Source organism: Pezoporus wallicus, unplaced genomic scaffold, assembly GCF_028554395.1.
Source record: "Pezoporus wallicus isolate ANWC-B61680 ecotype Strahan unplaced genomic scaffold, APGP_CSIRO_Pwel_v1 contig_1035, whole genome shotgun sequence".
Taxonomy (NCBI): Eukaryota; Metazoa; Chordata; class Aves; order Psittaciformes; family Psittacidae; genus Pezoporus; species Pezoporus wallicus.
This window is the reverse complement of record NW_026636811.1, coordinates 1,540,295-1,553,130: the sequence shown is the minus strand read 5'-3', so window position 1 is coordinate 1,553,130 and position 12,836 is coordinate 1,540,295. Positions and strand designations below refer to the sequence as shown.

General features: G+C 40.8%; 1 protein-coding gene across 2 annotated transcripts in view; it reads right to left on the bottom strand.

Annotated features, from left to right (window-relative positions):
• The window catches only part of BEND5 (BEN domain containing 5), a 952,584-nt gene that overhangs the window by 75,889 nt on the left and 863,859 nt on the right, over positions 1 to 12,836 (bottom strand). For both annotated transcript variants that reach the window (XM_057401794.1, XM_057401795.1), the window contains exon 11: positions 9,851 to 10,013. In XM_057401794.1, the coding sequence (XP_057257777.1) occupies positions 9,851 to 10,013 (163 nt within the window). The remainder of the gene's footprint in view (positions 1 to 9,850; positions 10,014 to 12,836) is intronic.

Here is a 12,836-nt window from a genome sequence, read left to right as displayed (position 1 = left end):
ATAGGGCAAGAGGAAATGGCCTCAAGCTGCCAGGGAAGGTTTAGATCAGATATTAGGAAAAATTTCTTCACTAAAAGGGTTGTCAAGCATTGGAACAGGCTGTCCAGGGAAGTGGTGGAGTCACCATCCCTGGAGGTACTTAAAAGATGTATAGATGTGGCACTTAGGGACATGGTTTAGTAGTGGACTTGGCTGTGGTAGGTTAAAGGTTGAACCCAATGATATCAAAGGTCTTTTCCAACCTAAACAATTCTACAGTTCTAAACATCTCTGGCCCACTAATTGCTAGAAGATGGAAAAATATTATGGGGAAGTATTGACCAGGAAGGAAGGGATATGTGGGATCTGTTTTCTGTAACTTTCATGCCTGCTGTCCTCTGATTTCTAACAATAGAGACGCACCTGTCCCTAATGGAGAGATTAATTTTGGTCTCTTTACTCATTCAACCAGCTATTTTCATGAAACTCATAGGAATGTAATATCTCTAAGACCTTTAGCACTGTCAAATTCAGTTGCAGTTGGTCAAACAGCTAAGACAGACACACAGACAAAAAGACACTTATTTCTTTGCGGACATTCCTAAAAACCATCTCCGATTCCTGTCCAGGATGTTGGTGTTTGGGACTAAAGAAGAAGTAGTAGTTAAAAAATAACATCTGCTCTCACCCTAGAATTCCCTTTAACCACCAATAAGCCCTGCTGAGCCTTCAGGTGGAAAAAATGTAAAAGCAATAAATGAATAGTTTAGGTGAAAGACAGCTCAAAGTGAACAAAAAGCAGAGCCTGGGTGTGACTCATTGATGATCTGTCACCTGCAAAAAATCAGATGAGATGACAGAAGGGTGTGGGATAGGGGTAACAACCTGAAACTGCAATCAAGATGGTGAGGATACAGACACAAGATAAAAGGTGCAGGGGAGAAGGCTTAGCCAGAAGTGAAGAGATACAGAGAAGAGGAAAACGATGACAAGCATGCAGACACACAAACACCACTCCAGGCTGGCAGAAAAGCAGAGACCTATCACAGAGACATTGCTTTTTGGAAAATGCCTTGTTCTGAATGGCTTTTTTTTTCTCTTAATTCCCATTGACATTTGGGAAAGCTCCAGAAGAGAACACAAGCTAAAGCCCTGTCCCAACCTAAATCTTCAACCCACAGACGTTACTCTTTAGTCATATTAACCACTCCCCTCAGACATTTCCAACAAATTATTAATATCTTTTAAGCCCTGCTCTCCGTTGCCTTTCAGATTAGCCTTGCCCTTTCCTTTGCACTTAAGTTTAGCAAGTGTTACTAATAGGAATTTAACATTTACCAAAGAATTATTTTAACTATGGGTCTAATAGCATTTGTATGGTGTTCTGAATACCCAAGAGCCTCACCATCAGTTCTATATGCTTAGTTTTTTCCTAAGTTGCTTATAAGACAAAGGAAAAATGCAAGTTTATAGAAAAGCCAGTTCACAAAGAGAGGCCTTCAAAACCTTGAAAGACAGTTCCAAGAGGGATAGCAGTGCCAGGAGGGAGCTTCCCCACTTGTTTATATAAGCCACAAGTCTGCCATCACTCATGTAATCAACTTCACCTTCCAACCATTCAATGAAAGCATCACTTGTGCTTGGTCTAAGTTATTTTCTCCTGTGTGCAAAAGGAATACTTCTAGAAAAAGGTAATAATTTTTATTATTAACTTGCAAATTTTATGATTTTGTTTTAATATACCACTACGAAACCATTTTGAATAAGACAGTTATGTACTTGCATGCCACTGATTTAGCTGGCTTGATAGCACCATAAGTCATTGACAGCTTGAATGGAAAGCCCTGATGAGGATTTTCATCAGTAGAATCATAGAATCACAGAATAATTAGGGTTGGAAAGGACCTTAAGATCATCAAGTTCCAACCCCCCTGCTGTGGGCAGGGACACCTTACGCTAAATCATATCACCCAAGGCCTCGTCCAACCTGGTCTTGAACACCGCCAGGGATGGAGCATTCACAGTCTCTCTGGGCAACCCATTCCAGTGCCTCAGCACCCTAACAGGAAAGAATTTCCTCCTTATATCCAACATAAACTTCCCCTGTTTAAATTTTAACCCGTTACCCCTCAATGACTATTTGGCACCAGTTAGCATGCATTTTCTCAACAGAAACCCCAAAGGCTGCAAGGGATATAAGATCATTTTTAGAGCTGGGCTTCCTCATCTTGGCTGGCTTATAAGGATCAGGTACCATCCAGTACCTAAAGGGACCTACAAGAAAGCTGGAGAGGGACTTTTTACAAGTACATGGAGTGAGAAGACAAGAGGGAACGGTTTTAAATTGAAAGAGGGTAAATTTAGATTAGATATTAGGAAAAAAATCTTAACTGTGACGGTGGTGACGCGCTGGCACAGGGTGCCCAGAGAAGCTGTGGCTGCCTCATCCCTTGCAGTGTTCAAGGCCAGATTGGACAGGGCTTGGAGCAACCTGGTCTAGCGTGAGATGTCCCTGCCCATTGCAGGGGGTTGGAACTAGATAATCTTCAAGGTCCCTTCCAACCCAGACCATTCTTTGATCAGTCTTTCTGTGTCACTGGATACAGCCATACCTAGGCCAAAGAGCACGTTTTCCACCAGCACCGAGTTGGAGACAGTTGGCAGGGACAGTATTTGTACGTATGTCTCTGTAAGATGCTTATGCTCCCACTTTCCACAAGGTCCCTACTCCCAAATAAGCTTGTAAATGTTGATGGCTCTCAAGCCAGTCCGTGCAAATGTGCTAGTCGAGGCTCACAGCTACTGAAGTCTTTCTGGTCTTCAGAGAAGATAAGCTCCTGTATTTATGTCTAATACTGACTTAAGAGCATTTCTATGAGTCTGAATATGCACCCTCTTTTCATTCTGGTCCCATAACAACCATCTCTTCTCTTCCCTGTACTTTACTATCCTGAAAGAAAGAAAAGAAAGAAACCTGTATACACAAGAGGAAGAAATTTAATCTACACCCTCATGGGATACTCCTTTACAATGCTCAGGACAATGCAACTGGAGCAAACCACGGTGCTCATGTTTGTGCCTTAAAACCTGATAGGGCAGGTAGGCTCTTAGTGCCTCTGATGCTTTCATTCCCCTCAAAACTAGATCTTCAGCTTAGAAACTCCATTTCCCTTCTACTTAAAAAAAGTGCATGAGTCTGACCTGCTCTCCATCCTTTCCCACGTGAAGCCATGGAAATGCTTACCAAACAGGCAGCATGGAAAGCACCTGGGCACACAGAGAAAAGAACCAGTTACTCCAAACCACTCTTACTGCAGCAGTTAACTGCAAGACCATTTCCCCACTCGCATGGTATTTGATACCTGCCTCCTAGCCAAAAGGTGACTGGAATCATATGGTTAAATCTCCAGGAAATACTTTGAAGATGCCTTCCAAGACTGATATTCTACATTTAAGGAAAAGAGAAAAAAAGAAGAATCTTTCTTTAAAAGCAAGAAACACCTTTATGATAACACTTTGAACTTTTATAGCATTTTTCATCTGAGGCTATCATAGCACTTCAGGACACAGATGCCAAGAAATCCATTACAAAAATTATAGATATTCCTAAATTGACTATAGTCACTTGCCTTAATTTCCATTTCTTTACTGGTACTCCCTGATGGTGCCCACATAGACTGATGCCCTCAATGCTACATGCAACTAGATAAACAAATCTGCACACAAGTCTATACTCTGCCCCACAACCAGGCTCTCTTACAGTAAAATAAGTATATTTCTACAGCATTTGTCACTGTATTGAACTCTATGAGGGAAAGAGCTGTGCATACTGCAACACTGTACTGCTTTGTGTTTTCATTCCACTGCACTTCATTAAACAGACCTTCGCTGTTCCTTAATTTTCTTTGAGCAGGTCCCCCTGTATATACCCAATATGAACAAATACACAGATTCCTTCTGGGTATGAACCAACAGCTGCAACACTGAAAAATATCAGCTCCTTATATCATTAACTGAGTTTCCATGGTGCCCTGGGGCAGAGATATTGATGCTTGACAGCATTATCACTATAAAGTAACTTTACAACTCTATAATTTAACTCTCTGCTTCCAGTAATATTAAGAGCATTTGAAATTGTAGCTGTAAAACCTTGACACTTTCACACAGACTTGGGAGTTGAAAGAGGATTTGTTTTCTTTCCTCAAAGACAGCCCAAAACATGGTACTGAGAAATAACCAAATACTGGAGAGATAATGAGCAAGGAGGTCACTCTTATGAAAATATGCGGGATTATGATTAATGCCACTTTTTGTAACACACAGAAAGGAGCCTGTTTCTAGGAGCTTAGCAGAAGAAGAATGAAGATGTAGACTTCTGGAGGTCTTTTCCTGAGTATGTGCCTGATTTACTTTGAAACCATCTTGGTAACAAGCTCTAACTCAAGTTCAGACATAAGCCACACTGGATAACCTCTGCAGAGCTCCCTCAGCTTTATCAGCACAGCCTTTCATACCTAATTGGCTTTTGCTGGTAATGTTGCTTTTACTGGGTGGGAACGAACCTGCAAGGGCCATAATCTGGCTCATGAGGATCTTCTCTTAAGGATATCACTAACAGAGCTAGGAGGATCAGGACAGGCAGTTGCCAAAAAAAGAAATGTTAAAAAGCCCAAAATAACCAAGTACATGTGCCCTAGAGGCCTGGCAGGTCCAGCAGGCTCTAAAAGTTACAGTTGTGTTTACTGGAATGGCAGTTGCATACAGATATCTTTTCCCCAGGACAGGCATTTACTGAGATCCAAATACTCTTTAAAAGGAATCTGGATATAAGCAAATGACTGTTTACTCCAGGGGATTTAACTTCCCAAGTCCCCAGTCAAGCAGCAGGCTGATATTCTGCTTGAAGCTAAGAATAGAATTGAACCTAGTGGTCTCAATTGTGCCAAGACTCTAAGATAAGAGCTCCTTTTAGGCACCTGAAGAAACTCTAGTCAATTCAAGCTTTCATTCTGTGGCTACAGCCACATAAATACATTTTTAATGTCCATAAACAGGAGAGAGAGTTCAGCAGTGCAACTAAACCCTGTTTAAGGGATGCAAAGCTTCCAATTCAACGCATTCAGTGAAATGGAAAATACGAAGTGATACCTTTGCATGTTGGTTCAGCTATACTGTTTTGAAGTATTGAGATAATTCCTCAGCTGTTTGTAATGTGAAAAGACCTACCTTGGGATAACATTAGTAACATCTCTTTCTTCTGTATTCTCCACCCATGGCTTCCAAAATGGTGTGGGGTTTGTGGGATTTTTTGTGGGTTTTCTGTTTGTTTGTTCACAAGAGAAGTTTCATTAAATTCATTCTTTATATCAAGTTCGTTAAATCAAAGTGGTGAAATGATGTTCTTAGAAAAGCTGTACAAAGGAGAACTGTTCCACCAGATCCTCAGGCCAGAGTTCCAGTCTCCTATTCCACCCAGAAGTGATTTCAGCGAGCAAATCCGTACACATAGATGACTAAAAGCCTGTCTTTGCATGAGGGCCTTCCCTACCTCAAGGAAGCTTAGAGTTAAGATTAAGATACACAAAAAAGCCATGGACATGCTGACAACAGTGGTGCTCACCCGTCTCGATAATGATTCTCCCCTGCAGCTACCAGGCTACAGTCATACCAGTTCTTGCCAGGTCTCAGTCATTTCTATCTGCCTACCCCATGGCTAGTCCTTGGAAGAGTAAAACCTGTTTTTTTGGGAAAGAGAGTAAAAAAAGAGAGTAAAAAGCTCTCTTATGGGCTGCCTGCTGTGCAGCAGGGATCCAGTTCAAACACTAAAACATGAATCCAATAGATTTGAAAGCTGTTGATGTGCGACTCCTTTATTGGCCACTCTCAGGTCAGGCTGTGATGGCTGCTGATCAGCAGCTGCAGAGAAAAGCAATTCTGGGTGTGTTATCAGAGCAGCACTCAGTCCTGCAGCTGGGCATTCACCCTTCCTCCCCCTCTTTTATCCTTTGTTCCCTGCCCAGCTATGAGGCTAGTGTGTACCTAGACAGCTCAGCAGTTGAGCTGCTGGTGGTGAATGTTACAGAGTGGTTTACATGCCTTGTGTCATAAGCCCTCTAAATGCCTAGTAAAACATGGTATTTAATGGAAGCATATCAGCTCATTTTAAAGCTTCTTCACCTGGCGCTGAGCAAACTGTTGCTGTGCTGCCTTTTTAATCAGTTACCACCAAATGTGTGTATGTGTGAGAAGGGTTTTAAACATTTCTCTGTCCGCTTCCAGGCAACTAACCGACAAGCCTGCAATCCTCTTATTATGCTTTCAAAACAGGGTCCATTCACTGTTATCTGCAGCGCACGTTATCATAGAGTATTCTGCAGAGCCAGGCTTATAGAACATATCCCTAATGTTTCTCATACACCAGCCATATATCAGTTAGACACAGACCTACCACGCACACACATACCTCTGAAGGAATGCATAACAGGGTGTTCAGGAACTTACACCTGGTGCAGTGCTTTGCTTGCAGGATGAAAATACAACAGACACTCCAGCAGTAACCATTACTGCTATTATGCTAATTGAGACCTGGGACATTCATGCAACCATGTTAACTGTCTATGTTAGAAGAGGCCAGAAGTCCAACACTCTGAAGGATGCTGTTATCCCACCATATATGTCCCAAACATATACACCCTCCACAGACTCTTGAAAGATCCTTCGCTCCTGGATTTCATTTAAATAGTGCAGCCTCAGGAGCAAATTTGTTTTATAGAACATACCAGGTGTCATCCTCTAAATTCTGAACATTTAAGGTATTTCATTTAGGAGAATACATTCAATCATACTAACTGAAGTAATTTGGATCAGGTTTTCACTTTTAATGGTACATTCCCTTCCTTTAAATTTTCTTACTTTTCTTATTGAAAGAAAAGCTACTTTCCACACCATCAGTAACTGTGTTATTCAAATAACACCAGACTGGAAGTCTGTCTCCCATTTTCATGCATGTAAGGTATCCATTTATCTCAATAATTACAAAGTATGTTTCAGACGCACGAATCTAAACAAAATGCATAATTTTCCCAATGATAACTATATCCATTGCCGGCTCACATAGAGGTTTGTATAGATCACAAAGTTAGGACATAAACCCCGAGGATCATAAAGAGATTCAAACCAAAAAACCTCACAAGAGACCTAATCCACTTCCATAATAGCATGAAAGGGGGTAGTACTATGATCTTATTTGCCACAAATGCTGTAAAGGAAAGAAGCTGTCAGAACTACGTGTCACCAGTGCAAAGAGAAGACTATTCAGAGTTTGTTCAGTTTGTTTACCTGTCAATGGCAGCAATATCAGGCTAAATCGGTATTTTTGTAGAACCTGGAGATCCTCATTTATTTTTGGTCTCTACATGGAGCCAGTATTGCTGGTTTCAGAATGTGGGGTGTGATCTGCTTTGTAGTCTCCCTTCAAGGCCATGGGTTCCCTGAACTTGAGGCTGAGTCTCAGTCAGCACTTCTTAATCCAACATTAGCTTTGAACAATTCTAGTGTCCCTGATCCTGTTTCTATTACAACAAAACAAAGCAAAACAAAAACCCACACAACCCACTAACATCACAGTGGGATGAACAACATCCCGAGAAATATGTCTTTAAAGGCAGATCTGAATACTTGCCCTATCGGTTCACGGTTTTTGGGTTCACTGTATTTCTGTCATTTATTTGCTTGACTTGCTGCCTGCATGTAGCTAGACAGTTAATAGAAGCATGCCTGTCCTTGGAGGCCAATATGAACTGACTGACTGTGTCTTTGGTTCAGGTCCATTAAAAAATCTGAGCATTAATTAATCACTGACTTGCAAATAGCTTGGAGGAGCTGTTCAGGCTAAATTGGAATGCTCTGCAATTGTTTTACTTTTGGTCACAAGCATATCAGTGATATGAAACTTCTCCTCTGCCGGGATAGGATGTGCGTAGATCCAGGCAGTCCTGTGTTAGAGCAGAGCAGCCTAAAGACTGCTTCAAGCAGCTCTATTTCTTTCTCTAACTAGGAATATGCACACATAAGGAAGAGCTGTCTTAAGCAGCAGTCTTATAGAATCCTTCCATTGAAAAGGAAAATGCCAGTGAAGTGTACTACACGGGCCAAGAGGCTTTCCTGCTTGTTTCTGCCAGCCCAGCCAAAACCAGCTTCTTTTCCTTTTTCACTCAGCTAGGTGAAACCATACCTGTGAAAAGGAAGCTGCTGCTTGAGCTTCTCATACATCACCACCAAAGAGGATCTGCCTGTGTTCTGGGGCCTGTTTGCTGTGCTCTAGCTGCTGATGGTCACAACAAATGAACTGAGAATGATGCAGCTCTGTCTGCAGAAGGCAAGGCAAGCAAATACAGAGAGATGTCAGACCCCACACTTGAAACCTTTGTAATGTGAAGCACAAAACAAGTGTCTTTATTGAAAAGGAAACTAAGCTGGTATGACCTACATGTCATGAAGAAAACATATTCAAGGGAATCGTGATCTCATTGTATAGGGACTCTTCCCACTCCACAGCAAAATGTGTTCTTGATAAATAAGGAATATAAATAAGTAGTTATCAGTACAATGAGTACTAAGTGAGAAAGAAAGTTAAAGGTGAAACTAAGACACATGTTCTTAAAACACCAAAATACCAACATAAGGAAATAAATACATAAACCTAACAGTTACAACAATTTTTTCCTCACTGGCAAGATATACTACAAACATGTAAGTTGCAAGAAGCTATTCCTTGGAATCAGCCTGTATTTCAAATGCTCAAGTCAAACAAGTCACCTTAATATATTCATCCCGCTCCTTCCCCCAGATTTCACTTTCAGTGGAGAAACCAAACCAGAAACCCACAAATGATCTAGATTTACTCTCCATGCTCCCTGTTTCTCACTCTTAGTCCCACACAGTGTGCACATATGTATGGATGGTGAAGAATTATGTCTCATATTAAAATGTCCCCCTTACTACCCTAAAGCTATAAATCTTCCCCAACTTCTGAAATGCAGCAGAGAGGTAAATAAGCAATCTCAGGCAATCCTTCTCCTTCTTCAGTGTTTCTAAACCTGTAGAAATTTCAAAAGCGACCAGGATAGAATGACAACATGAAATAACGCACCCAAGCTTGAAGTATCGGCGCTGGTTATTTGATTGAGCACGGTGACAAGAAGAAACAGAAAAACATAAAAACAGATCATAAGAGCAGTCAGAGCAATTCTACAAACCATTGCTACATTGGGATAGCCAGATGGATAGGTGTTTTTTAAGGAATGAGACATTGCTTCCATTTGAGCACTCAAAAATGCGAGCAACTTTGGCAGTTTTGTTTGCAGAGCTCGCTTTCCCTTTCTTTTTCAACTGGCATTAAAGATCTGGCCCTGAGGCAGCCGCAGAACCTAATGGATCCTTTAGAGCCTTTTGGCTGTAGTTCAAAGGCAGAGAAGATATTGTAACTCAGTAACAAAGATGCACTTTCAACTTGCTATTAAAACGATAATACAAACACAGGGATAATGGGAGAATAAGGAGAGAAATGAAAAAAGAAATGGAAGTCTGTGGAAGGGAATGGATCACAGGCTCTCCAGGAGTAGTTTCTGTAATAAGTGTGTGAGACAATCTCCTACAAGAGGGAAATGGCTTATTTGATCTAATATGCCTTTCTCTTCTTGAATTTCCACAGTATGGAGAATCAATATGAGGGAAATTAAAGCATCAGGAGCAGACTCACATTTCCACTTGTGTGTTCCTATCTCAGCAAACTCTTATTGAGATAGAAGTATTTACCTTAAGTGCCTGGTTCACATGTGCTGCAAGAGAAGGAAGGATTTCAAAAGGATACATGCTTCTTCTGTGTAAGGGACAGCAGAAGCAGGTCCTCCCAATACGTAGCTGTAGAATGAGACTTCCAGAGTGTAGCAGTAGGATGTATCATTTAGCAGCCCACCAAGAAAACGCCGACCTGTCCCTGCTTTCACAGCATCTCTGTTGAATGATGTACTGGACTGCAGGAGGAACATAGAAACACGAAGAGTGTTTGTGAGTGGAACAAGTGAAGGGTTGGAAAGGAGCCTGTTAAAATCAAAACCAGTTAAATTCACATTGCCAAATCTCATTTACACTATATAAGACTGCACTATTTTTTGAGTATGGCCTGGAGAGACCATTAACAGAAACACAGTTCTGTCACACAGACTATAAATAATGCCTTGCAGACTTTCACAAAATTAATCTCAGTTCACTAGTAACATCAGCTTTTCTCCTCCTCTTTTGGATAACACCAAGAAAAGCCTGTCATATGCATGAGCTGAAAGTAAACTTTCCAGACCCTCCATTCTCAACAGATAAGCTGGACAATTATCTGGATATTGGGTTCCTCTCTTCACTGCATTCCCTTGTGTCATAAGCATTCTCCCCTGCCCATTACTCTGGACTCTTTCAAGCAGAGTAGAAATACAGTGGCATTTACATTTTAGTGAAACTTTCTCACCTAAGACATTTGACTAGTTCTTAAACTAGGTCACACAAATTTCCACTTCACTAACTTAAATGTTAACGGGGTGTAGCTCTCTGGGTGCAAAAATATACCACACAACTTTACAGCATTAGCAGTATAGTATGAAAGACAGTATTTTGTGCTACTACTGAAGATCTGGTTTTAAGAAACCTACAGCTCTGAATATTCGTAGAGTGGGATTCATAGAGGGGTGGAAGGGAGGACTCCCAAGAATTCTCATAAATGAGTTTTAGCTTTCCATTGAAGGCATGACTGGAGACTGAAGGGGAGCTCACCTTCAGGTTGACTGAGGTCTCAGTTTGTTCCTGCCAACTAGACAGAAAAATGGATTCTGATTTCATTTCGGTTATCAGAATATGGGTGTAGGGAGCCAGCTCACAGGAAGAAGACAGCAAAGGTGTCAGAACATGATCTTGTGGTTTGTGAGCAGAAGCATCACCCGCAAGGGGAATGAGCTAGTTCTATGGCTGAATTTGGCACAGTGAAAACAAATAAAATGTTGGAGAATTTATTCAGGGCAGACATTAGGAAGACAGAAGAACTCCAGTGATTAGGATACTCAGTTACTGATATGGAGTACCTATGAAGATCTCATCAAGTATGTTTGAGAATAAAGTGTGCAGTTATTTGCTGCATATAGTTCATGTCTTTGGGATACAGTTTGGGCATGATGTCCTTTTCAGTTCTATTTCCCATTATTTCAATCAGGCTAGAAGAAGGTTATGAGTCGAATTCCTCATAGATGATTCTTGAGATGAATCTTACATAATATTTTCATCAGAGTTCTTGGCATGGTAAAGGAGGACCATGCCAACAAAATTTGCTGACATACTGTGGAATGAATCATCATTATGGAGGAGTCTCTGAATATCATACCAAAAAGAAGTGTGGGATGAGTTTGAGGACTGAAGTGATAGTAGTCAGGTGAAACTCAGCCACTCAAGTGCCAGGTCATGTACTCAGGGCCTAATAACAAACAATCTCTGCTATAAGCTGAAACCTCATCAGCTGGAAATAGTTGAAGAGTGCCTGATGCATTACTTCACTGAAGTGATTGTTGCTTTCTGGCAGAAAATAACTCAGAGGTTGGACCTACTTATTGGCAAAATTATTCTTGCCATTCAAAAGTGAATTATAAGTAGCCTAAATAAATTAAGGTGGGCCAAAAAAAGAGAAATCAAAATTTGGATCTCTCCAGAGTTTGAAATTTTAGACTACTATATTGTGGAGTTCAGGGGATTTGATTGGTGTTGTTTTGTTTTGTTTTGTGTTTGTTTGCTTAGCAGAAACATTCCCGTTTCAGCTGTGCAAAACTAATTGAAATGGCAATGGCATTAATAATATCACCTGTTCATTTCTTTGCCAGGTAGTTCTGCACTTTCAGGAATAAAAAGAAGCTGAACCTTCATATAGATACATAAATGTAGATTTAGGAGGTTAACTTTGTCCTCATTTCGAAAAAAATACCTCATGTCATATACAAATGATGTGTTGAGTAAGAGTAACATCTCTGATTTGACTCAAGAAGGCTGGCATAAAGAAAATATAGCATAAACCTCTCAAATATGAACACGTGCATGGTTTGAAACAGCGGCTTGCTCTCGGCTCTAGAGCAAATGTTATAAGCCAGAGTCTGATTTGATGTTTTAGATGAAAGGAAGAAAATTACAGATTCAAGAAAATTCAGCTAATGACAAGGAAGGGCAGCAGGTACTTGCTTGAGTCCAACCTTCTACTCGCTGCTTCAAGTCAAGATAAATGGAGTGGAGAAATAAATAGACTGAACTTTGACTCTTCACCACAACTGATCTTGGCAACCAATAATGCTGAAACCAAGGCTATGAAAAGCCCTGCACTGTGGCAAAGAAGAAGCCTTCTGCATACCCATTTATTTAATCAGACTCTAATGTGGGGACAAGAGGCAAGGGGAGGGGAAAGAACACAGATAAAGTTGTCTGCAAATGCATCTTTTGATTTTCTGGGAAAATCTATTGCCCTAAAACCCTTGCAAAGCTGAACTGAAGTAATCATTAAGCAAATGCACTGAGCAGGCACAGCAGGAGAACAGCTAAACAAATATTAATTTCTCCAAGGCTCAATTGCGTGGGAGTGTCAACAACAGCAAAAAGTACAAAGTCTGGAGGGTGAGGGGAAACACCAAAGACTTTGAAGTTCTTAAATAGGGATATTTCTATAAAATCAACAGTAATTCATTATTAAAACACATAGATACATTAGAGCTTACAGAAGGACTCTGCTTCCCTGCTTGTGTGAGAAAATTCAGTGAACAAAAAGCTATCTGCAGGAGATG